The following is an 11,595-nucleotide window of genomic DNA, read 5'->3' on the forward strand; positions in this document are numbered from 1 at the left end:
TTGGGAATCACGGTGGCTAAGTGGCTAAGACGCTGGCTCGCTAGCCTGGAGGTCGGGTGTTCGATCCCTGCATTGGCCGAGAAAGTTCATCCAGATTTTCCGGCGTGGTTCTCCCTTGTCAGTGATGCAGGACGGAGGGGCTGACAAAGAAAGCTGTCTAGTCGTTCGGATGGGACGAAAAACCGAGGTCCCGTGTACACATTGGCGTGCACGTAAAAGATCCCTCGACAGTTGGAATTCGATATAAGAGTAGGCCGTAGTGCCGCTGTCCGGGTAAAATTGGCCTCATAGCACACTGTATGGCATATGCCCGTCTTCATTAGCCCAGTTCGGAGCAGAACAGTAGGACGTTAAACACCATTTCATTTAAGGACCGCAGAAAAGGGAAGGACCGCAGAAAAGGTGGGAGGCACAATGTTTTCATGAGGGTGCGCATTTCCTTGAGTACATTGTATTTAATTTAACTCTTGTCGAAATTTGAGGGCACATTTTCGGAAGAGAGGGCACATAGCCACCCTACACATAGCCACCCCTATACCTAGGTAGGATAATTCATCGGATTCGATCGTTATCAACCATTTCCAGTTTCTTTTGTTTTTGCATTTATGGGGGCAAGGTAGGCGATTGACTACCTGCCCAGAACACCTCTGCAATTACACAGAGTGAACAATTTCAATGTTAGATGTGCAAGTAATTAACGAGTGTCGTCTATTTAGGGACACCAGCCTAGATGTTGATTTGTTAAGTACAACTAGATTAATGTCCAGTCGTCATTTGTCTTGTCTTGGCATGTCCAACAAATAGATGTTGCGATTTCAACTGTTTTAACAGCGGTCATCGATTATATCCGTTATAATGGACCGTCTGGTGGTCTTTCCTACAGACCATGTAAAAGATAACGGTCCGCAATAATGAATTTTGGCACCGTAAACCGTCCTCCACGTCAATAGCGTTGCAACATTGAGCAATAACGGTGGGCTGTCCATTATCAAATATTTCACTGCATATCTGACAAACAGGCGATACTGTGTCCATCTGTGTCTCAACATTTGAATCATTTTGTGAAATAAATTCGCCACGTACTTCAAAATACAAGCTTCCACAGTTACCTGCGAAACCGCTGTGAGACACGCCAAATGAAATTTAGCTGATACTATGAATGTCACTGTATTAGGTCTAAGGTAAGAGCATCATTAATCTCCGATCCCCAATCGGAAATCTAAATCTCGTATTGGAATGTCTCCTATATTGAAACAGGGAATCACTTAATGACTAAAATATGTATACAAAAATTGATTCAGCTACCTCGAAAACGCATATCCTGACACCAAACTTGATCCGTGTGTAAAATTGGAATATTCCCGCCAAAACTGACCACCAATGTTGACTCAGCCGTAACACTTAACACAAAAATGTGTTGTAAGAGAAAGTCCCTCAGGTTTTCCGGCGTGGTTTCCCCTTTCTACTGGTTCAAGACGGAATTCTTGACAAGGACCACTGTCTAGTCGTTCTAATGGCATGCATGATCTATGTGCAGCACTCGGCAGGACTTCAAAGGGAATGCACTAGTGGTCAGTGCATCATAACATGACCTGTTAATGACTACAAAGGAAATAGGCAGTGCAGTTAAAGATACATTAATCTGATAAATAAACAATACCATATATGATGATCACTTTTAACCATTTTCCCTAATTGTCGTACACTATATAAGCAGGAGTTTTCTGACAGTTAGGTAGACGACTAAAGACGACTTGGCAGAGGGGCGCAATGGTGGATTTATAGTTGTGTACCGTCCTGGTGTGTTCCTGTCATAGACTAGTTCCCGATGTAGTCTAGTTCCTGTATATTAGTTTAAGTTTCTGTATTGTTTTGTATGTAGATGTTATATTCTGTTGCGATGCAAATAAACCATATATTTATGAAACTGATCTCTGTTATCACCAAAATAGTGTCACACGAGACGTTAAACCCTATTTCATTTCATTTAATTTCAAAATCACCGGTTTTGTGTTATGTGGTAGGAGGTATCTTAGAGGATTGGGCGAACGATTCACCGCGTTGTATCGATCTTATTAATCTCATTCTATAGCTTGATGTGATAACTAATTGGATAAAGGCCAAACGAATAACGAATTTAAAATTGGTATAGTTTTACATTGTGAACACCTTCTAAACGTCCCATTATATGCTGGCAAAGCATGTAAAACATATATCAATGTTTGTTTGATTTAGATGGCACTTAAAATATGCGTTAGAGGTCGAAAGATCGTGGATGCGCATATTTCTGACATCGGACCACGACATCTTGGGTTATGACCCTGTCTTTTACGCAAAAAGTAAAAACTGTACGAAGATTGTTCACCCAATTTGAGATGAAACTTAAAATATGGATTAAGGATCGAAATATCTTGGATTGGTTTGATTTCAGTGTGCATCGGACCTTCCGTTCTCCCTTTGCCGAAAACATTATGAATGCGATACAAGCTATAATGTTAAAACCATTTTTTTAAAATTTGGTTATGCTCCTTTATCGATATTCAGCGTTCTGCAACCTCCCTTTGCGGAAAACCTTGTAAACTCTATGGAGGCTGCAGTTTTTAAAAGATATTTTTCATTTCCGATGTTATGTATTTCAGAAAATGAGTGGAAGAGCCCTATTGCTTTTCACTGTTGTCCGCCCATTTCTTGCACAACCGTGGAAGTAGCATGCTTAAGGAAGTCGCGGCGTGCATGTGTGTGTGTGTGGGAGTGTCTGTGTGTGGCGGGGACGCTTTGCTGTAATTTTACATCTGAATTATCGTTTCCTTTCTCTCAATCTAATCTCAAATACAATAAAATATTCTTTATAAACCAAAACAAAAACAAAAAAAAACTGTGTTCTACTGGTGCATTTCTATATTACTTAAATAATAAAAGAATTATTTACTTTTGTACGTAAACTATTTTATAATTCTTTAGAGGAAAAATAGCTTATTACTTCTCTCAAAAATATCGAGAACAAATATTGGGAAAAAAAATAGGCTAAATCAATCGATATGGATTAGCCTATTTATTCATCTGAAAATTTATCTAGAATATTTTGCTTTTGAACGTAAAATATTTTATTATTTTTGACAGAAAAATGTCGTCATTTTTGACGGGTTATGAAAAAGGCGAGATTTTACATGTCCCCAACGAGCCACCATATAGTAAACAGCTCCATCTCTAAGCATAATGAGCGTTAAAATTATGACTCCTTTTTAACTCCCCGTGTTAAGTCATAATTCTAACTCTCATTATGATAACAGGTAGCGCTGTGTACCATATGATGACTCATTGGGGACATGTGAAATTGTGCCTTCTTATATAACCCAACAACGCGGCAATTTTTCTTTCAAATATAGGCTATATTTTACGTGCAAGAGTAAAGAAATGATTCTTCAGATGTAAAAGTACAGCCCCTAAGCCCGAAAAATTTCGGGAAAAGGGGGATAACTCCGGAACGGAATGTTAAGGAACGCTGATGGACGGGGTAAACCGATAGCGCTCGTTCTCTCATTGTCCCAATGATTTACATCGAACAAGAATTAAATCTATTAAATGGCGGTTACAGAAGGCTAAATATTGAAGAGGTGTTCATCATGGGGGACATAATCTAATTCGATAAAAAAAATCTGTTATAAACTATAGCCTGTTTGGCATTCACAAAGTTTTCGGAAAAGGAGGATAACACTTGCACGGAAGGTCTGATGCTCACTTATTTCAAACTAATCCATAAAATTTCGATCCCTAGCGCATATTTTAAGTTTCAACTAAAATTGGGACCAGAAACTTCGTGCATACTTCTCTTTTTGCCATAACCCACGATGCTGTGGTCCGATATGGATGCGCATACCTGATACTCAAAAATCGAATTCATCTGTGATTGTTGTGTATTAAACATATAGTTAATCAAACTTATGGTCTCTTCGGGGCACACAAGCTATGTACTCGATTTTGGTTCAACCAGAGGCAAAAATTAAGGAAATTATATGCCAAAATTGAGAACCTATTCCAGATCTTTCTGATATAAACATGCATTTTAAGTTTGAGAAAAAAATTGAATAAAAATTGTGAACTCTACAGGATCCACAAGCTATGTGATCGACTTTCCTAATATTAGGAACTATAATCCAAAACATTATCGTGAGATAGGTGCCAAAGTCGAGCCCTTCCGAGATCTTTTGGATATCAACATATAGTTTAAGTTTCAACAAAGTCGAATAACAAATTGTGACCCGCACAGACAGGGGTGATGGCATAATACGTGCACATAAAAATATGTGTGGATGCAAAATCTTGAAAGCATAATATTTGTCAATATTACCTTATGTTGACTAATCATTTTAAAGGTTATGTACTTTGGCAGTCCTGTCAAGTATCAGTGGTATAAATAATATATAGGTTCAAAATTTATAGGCATGGAAACATTAAAATATAAGAGGGGAGGGATGGTGACAATTACCCCGGAAGACATCAACGAGATCATAATATGGGACTTTGAGAGGGTGTAAGCAATGCAGAACTATACCAATTTAAATTCGTTTAGTTATGACACCAAACTATAGAATGAGATCAATAATAGCGGTAAATCCCCAAAAGGTCTTCCTACCTCCTAACACAAAACCGTTGAATTGGAAATGAAATAAAATGAAATAAAGTTTAACGTCCTGTCGTTATGCACCGACTTGGCTAATGAAGACGGGAATACGCCATGAAGTATGCAATATCAGGGGATTTCTTCCCATTAGACACTGTTCCTTGTCAGACACTCTGTCCTACACCACTGACAGGTGGAAAGCACGCCGGAAAACCCGAGGAACTTTCTCCTCCAACTCCGGAAGCGAACCCGGGACCGCCTGGTTACCGAGTCCGAGACACCGCGGCTCCCGATGATTTGGAAGCCTGACCCGATATAAAGCTAGATTAATTCAATGATATCAAAAATGCTTTACTTGTGTATGCGTAAAATATTTCGTTTTTGGGGGTAGGGGTGGGGGGGAGAGATAAGATAAGTTGAGCTAAGCATTACCGATTTATATTTATTTATTCCCTTTCATGCATGACATAATGAGTTCTTGCTATATATTATTCTTTTAGAAAACAAATAGGCCAAAACAACCGATAGTGCATTATTTGGAAAATGCACAACAGAATAGCCTATTTATTTATCAAAAAGAATATCTAGTATAGTTTGCTTTTGTACATAAAATTGTAAACAGCGGCATAAGTTACCAAAATAAGCTTTAGAGCTATGAAGCCTTTACCGCGAAACTTTTGCGAAATGTTAAAATGTGAGCGAAGCTAAACTGATTACAATAAATTAAGGCTAAAATGGAAATAGAACAAAATACGTATTCTAACAACAATATTTAAGAAATAAGTCATTATAAATTAGCATTTTACATGTGTAAATAGACACGTTAACATTGTCTTCTGTATTAAACGACTGGTTTTCATATTCTACGTGTATTAGTTGGAATATTTTTGATATCCAGTGGTTAATGTATCATCTGTTGTAGAACTGTAAACACTACCAGGAACAGTTGATTGGCTCCTAAAAGAAATTAAGCGCACAATCTTTTTAAAAGATAATTGATATCCAACAAGAGGTTTCAAAATGATAATTTATGAATTATTGTAGACTCTGTTAAGCTAGCTAATTAACCATAATTGTGAGTCACAGATCGATGGACGAACACTGATGACGGCAATATGCGATAACATTAAAATTTCAGCATAGGATAAAAAAATGTTAATGTCTAGGCAACCACGCAATTCTTTCATTCCGCAATTGATTGATTTACATATAACACATTTTAACGCAAGAGCGATTAGGATGTATAGCCGTTGTATGACTATTTTAAAACAACTTGTAATTAATAAATGTTACCTTTTCTTGTAGAAATGTAATGACAGGAAGATCGCTACCGTTCCTAGTACACCACACAGAACAACAATGACAACATATACCACATGAATTAATGCTGTACTTGACGAAACAGGTAGATGTTCTATTGATAATAAAATAATGTTTTGTTTCAGTTTATAGAAATGTTATGTCATTATAATACAATTTGTTTTAATTTTATACGGTGTTATATTAAATTTCAGACGTTGAATAATGTCACTGTTGTCCAGTACTGGTACCTGATATAAACAATTCTCCTGACTATTCTACGGTATTCCAGTTGGTCGTGTTGTAATGATATACCGAGAATTTAAATCAGTATGTACATAACTCAAATGTTTGATTGGAGGTCAAATATCGTGTAAATATAGGTTACCATGACAAGTCGGGCCTTGAAACCCATCAGCACAGCCAACAAGTCCACAACTACCAGTAATTATATCACATGGTGTTTCATCAGTACAGTTACCACATTTACTGGAACAGTTGTCACCATAACTCCATGCTTCACAATCTGTTAACAAAAGACAAACATTCACAATTACATTTACTTTCCAAATTTTTACCATAGCTGCCTGCTTCGCCATTAGTTAATACAAGACAAACATTTACTATATATTTGATATCATCAATCATTGTTGTTATTAGTCACGTACTGTAGTCTACATTTATCATTCGATTTTCATGAATATTGGTGGCTAATTATATACACAAAATTAATTAGGTGCGTAGTATTAAATTCTTTAGTTATCGCCCTTGACACACTGAAAATATGCCAAAATTAACCCCCAGCTGTGATCCGAGTGAGTTCTTTATTATTAATTCGATTTAAATCAGATTCTTAGTTATGAATGCCAATCCACGTGTTTCGTTCATTTGATTGTAATGAAACTAGATATTTTGCTTCGAATCCGTGAGACTTCAAATTGAGTTTAAATTTGAACGATAGTTGTAGATTATTGGCGCAATGAGTGAAACAATTGCGGACGCTTTTTTTTCATTCTCTCTCCATGTATAGACAAATAGTCTCTTTTGCTGCGATGAAAATACAAATCAAAAATCGAAATATGAAGATTCAAATATTGAATTACAAGGTTTTCGTAACTCATTTAGGGCGTACGCCATTAAGTTTTCCATTAAAGACTTGATGGGGGTGATTGCTTCATATAATATGAAAACTTTGGCCAAGAAATAATTAACACGAAGCAATAATCGGTAAAATCATTTTACTAAGTGGAACATAACAAATCCATCAACCGAAGTACAGCGGAAGTTGTCCCTAAATGAGGAAGTTGGTCTCTAACTTCAAACTGACGATTCTTTTGAAACGTATTACATATTTTGAGATAATTGGTCTGAACACATTATCCCTCTAAGCGCTACAGTCAGTATTAAATGTTTTACCAAAAACAAAGGGTCGCCGAATGAATGGATATTCTGTATGTTGTGGTGACTGACTTTAAAATATTTTTATGAATCATGTAAAGAGCTAATGATAATTTATTTCAATTCGAGGGATATTGTTTTAAAATTTAGAATAAATATAAACTTACCTTTTGTACAGTTAGATCCTATTTTACCAGGTAAACATCCAATGATACAATTTCCTGTCATCTGATCACATAAACCATCTTTACAGTTAGACCGACAATCATTATTACACTCTATACCATATATCCTGTTATGCATCCATCAGTACATAATCCACTTGTTATATTACATTTACCAACAGTTGTATTAACTACTGATTTACAGTTAGTATTACATAGTTTATTACATGATGATCCCCATCTTCCATCTTTACATTCAGTACAGGAGTCAGGATTACCCTGATTACAAACAGTACAATCAGTATTACATTTCTTATCACACCTTTCTCCAGTTTTACCTTTAATACAAGTTGTACATCTACCACTAGATCTAGCACATCCACCATTACATCCTGTATTACAGTTCTCATCACAATAAAAACCATATATTCCTACAACACAGTTCGTACATCTACCAGCAAGTCTGCTACACCCATCAACGCATTCTGTACTACAGTTCATACCACATCTATCACCATATCTTCCAGTAATACAGTTAGTACATATACCATTTCTATCACAAGTGACACTGGTCTCATCCGAAATTGGTTGACATTCTGTGGCACATGTAAGGTTACAGTATGGACCAACTGTGTCAGGTTTACAGTCATTACATTTACCATCAGATTTAGAACATTGGTTGTTTAAACAGCTATCACTACAATTCTGTTGACATCTTGTACCATAAAAGCCTGTTTTACATTCGCCAGTACAAACACCAGTAGTAGAATCACAGCTGTCATTGCGGCATGTATTACAAGCTTGACATGTAGAACTTGATGTGCTGTAGTATCCAGTATTGCATTGTGCTAGATATGTAATATATATGATATAGTATATTATTATTATTATAGCATGCAATAGATCTGTGATGTATATGTTATATTGTAATAGATCTTTAATTATATAGTATATTATGATAACTTGTACCGGATACTTAATATATGATTTAGATCTGTAGACTCGGGTAGTGTGCATCGATTTATTGTGAATGTGTAGTAGTTTATCTGTACTTTATGTTATATAATTTTCATTTCCCTGTATCGGTCTTCATATAATTGTGGCAAAGAGATACATATTTTGCAATGGGTGGCCTGCATTTGGAAAATATTTTTTTGACACTACGCAGTGTGACGGTAGCCAAATCGATAGAGGTGACACTATGCTGATCCACTCGGAATCAAGATTTTAGCGATTGAATTTTCGGCCAAGCCTCGATCATCATTACTAAAGTCGGTACAATAAAAAACATAGTCTCGATTATTCATTTCATGATTAAATCATAACTAAAAGTTGAGCAGCAAATGGGATCCTAATCCAGTAAATATCGCAGGCTAGCATTGACATCGAGAGTTGATTATGATCTGGATAAGTTAATTAATGTCTAATTAATAGTTTAGATAACATTTCAGGCTTGACGAAAGCCCTGCAATAGGTAGATTTAGCTCTTGCACAATGCATGTTTAATATCAGTCAATCTATGATTATGCAATACTCATTTCTACAACAAATTTATATAACCCTATATTATTATCACTAATCTGGTAAGAGACGTGGAAGCTAGCATTGTACTGTAGCATATAATTACATCAGGTACCTGCAAATATTTAAACTTCACACAATGTCAGAACGTCAACAGTTGAACCATAGACCGTTCTACCAAAAATTCTACAAAACGAAACGGTGGCATTCAAAATAATCGGTCCCATACGCCTCCTTTTTAATGAACAACATCTACAGTTTATTTAGCCCGTAATAGAAATGGTTATCCAAAAATAGAGGAAGACATTACAACGAAGCCTACCGTGTGTAACTGGACTGTATCATGGATGTCAGTAATATCATCCATGTACGAAAGATTTGCGTTTAGTGTATTATTTCTTACCAGAAAATATCTCAACTTCACATAAATTAAGATATTGACTTGAAACAGTGATATATACTGTTCTAGCAGATATACTAGTTGATGTAGGTTGATTACATCTATCTATTGTATATATATCTTGTGGTGTTGTTGTTGTATCTTTATAACATGATGTAGCTGATGTAAATCCTGTTTGATTACATGTACCACTAGAACTTATCTTAATCTCAAATCCCTGTAATATCTCTTTTACTAGAAAATATAACATTATACGAAATGTTACTGCCTTTGGGTTGGCTTTCTACAGAGATTTACCCAGGATCCAAAAAACAGACATAGATCTTTATCTAATCACTATCAGTTATTGACTGCGATTAGGTTTTTTGATATCCGGAATTCTCAAACTTAACTGGTTATATTTAACGAGTATGTCAGATAACAAACTGTTGGCTAATTGAGCTTCCATATCTAATTGAAATGTAAACTAGGTTGGGGTGTGATACCCAGTGTTCTAGAGTTGAAGAGGCGTTCATGCATGACACCTGTCACTCAATCGATTGATATATTGGACTTTCAATGTCTATCACCAGAAACACCAGCCAATTCTTTACAGTTTTCTTTGCATTTGTTATTGTCTTAAATCTACATTACCCTATGTTTTATTGAACACGTGTGCGGAAATATGATGCGGAATTTACTAGAGCAGAAACAGGGACATACATCCGTTATAAACTATCGTCACCAATATTATATGCAATGGAATAAATTGATATCTTTAAATTGATGCTACTTATAATTGTAATGTGTACACAAAATTGCAGTAACATTTTAGCGTTCAGAGTTAGTTTTACCTCGGAATTCGACTGCATGATTTGGACTATATTTTTGGCTTAATCCGTACCGATAATCATTCCAAAATGTATCAAATATCTTTTTACGAACGATTTTAAATCGAACATGACCGGTACTTTTAGTTTTGGTATTAAATATAGTTATTCAATTCCCACTAGAGGGATATCTTCTTTCTGTTCTATTGACGAAACTTGGAGGATACTCAGACGATTTTAAACAGAACATGACCAGTACTTTCAGTTTGATGATTTAAATAACGTTATTCACCCCCCTCCCACACTAGAGGGATTCTTACTTCTGTTCCCTTGAATAAACTTGTAGGATACTCAGACGATTTTAAACATATCATGACGGATACTTTCGGTACGTTGATTTAATATCCATAGTATCAATCAGTAGATAAAATGGTTATTCATCTACATTTGTCAAATTGTTGTTCATTAACTTTACTGTAGGAATTTGTTATATATGTTCAAGTAAATTAACTATAGCATTATTTAGCATAATGTTTATTTTTGAAACCACAATTCCAGTTAATGTTTCTGAGTGTCTTTAGATAAAACCACGATCTATGTTTATTACAAATAAACTTCCATCCAGGAAAACAACCACATTATATCCACATTTGGGTCAATTGTTTGTTGCCATGCGACATGCGGAGTTCGTATTTCCGACCATTTAACCCTGTAATCTAACGCGAAAGAGTTCCCTGTAATATTTGTAAATACATTGTTACTTTGCAATTGTGACCCCATTTCTATTCAAATATGGTAATAGTATTAAATATGTTATCATTTATTTGTTTTAAATCGCATTGTTTATCATTGTCTATCGACACCAAGAATCTTGATAGCGTTGTCAAATGAGCCGTTAGCAGAGATTGTTTGGACTGCAAGGGAAGACAATTCTGTTTGGGAGATTGAGGTACTAGCAGAATAGTGTAGATTTTACACTAAGATGACAGCTTGAATCTTAGGTCATAATTAAGATGTCTCATCGGTGCAGGTGCGTGATACGGACTAGGGGAGAGAGGGAGAAATAAGATTTAACGTTCGAGTCGACACAAACTAGGTCATTTCGGGACTAACATATGGTTCAATTTTATTTCAATAATCCGCTTGCGCGTAGGGGTCTTTAGCAGTGGGGGAAAAGAGGACATGAAGAAAACCCACGAGGTTTGACAGATGACCCAACTCCTTGTCACGTACAACTGGGGAATCGAAACCGCACGGGTTGACTCAATCACAGGCTTTAGGATACAACGCGCTCACGCTAACCATTCGGCCACCCAACCCCCCAATTGAGTATGGGTGTCTGTCCAAAGACCTTTACTCAATTAACTATGAGCTGGTGTTGAG

General features: G+C 36.1%; 1 protein-coding gene across 1 annotated transcript; it reads right to left on the minus strand.

Moving 5' to 3' along the window:
• Positions 1-6,308: 6,308 nt before the first annotated feature.
• LOC126819378 (multiple epidermal growth factor-like domains protein 11) lies at positions 6,309-9,758 on the minus strand. Its single transcript, XM_050547390.2, has 3 exons — positions 9,407-9,758; positions 7,486-8,330; positions 6,309-6,446 (listed from the first exon to the last, which is right to left on the minus strand). Exons 1-2 carry the CDS (start codon positions 9,651-9,653, stop codon positions 7,597-7,599), a joined length of 981 nt encoding a protein of 326 aa, XP_050403347.1. The 5' UTR covers positions 9,654-9,758; the 3' UTR covers positions 6,309-6,446; positions 7,486-7,596.
• Positions 9,759-11,595: the final 1,837 nt, after the last annotated feature.

The sequence above is a fragment of the Patella vulgata genome, chromosome 4 (genome assembly GCF_932274485.2).
Source record: "Patella vulgata chromosome 4, xgPatVulg1.2, whole genome shotgun sequence".
NCBI classification, from domain to species: domain Eukaryota; kingdom Metazoa; phylum Mollusca; class Gastropoda; family Patellidae; genus Patella; species Patella vulgata.

Excerpts from the sequence above, each read along its gene's own strand:
- LOC126819378 (XM_050547390.2), bottom strand. The coding sequence starts at position 9,653 with ATGTTATATTTTCTAGTAAAAGAGATATTACAGGGATTTGAGATTAAG. Across the intron at positions 8,331-9,406 it reads TGAAGTTGAGATATTTTCTG|CACAATGCAATACTGGATAC; the intron begins GTAAGAAATAAT and ends TTACATATCTAG.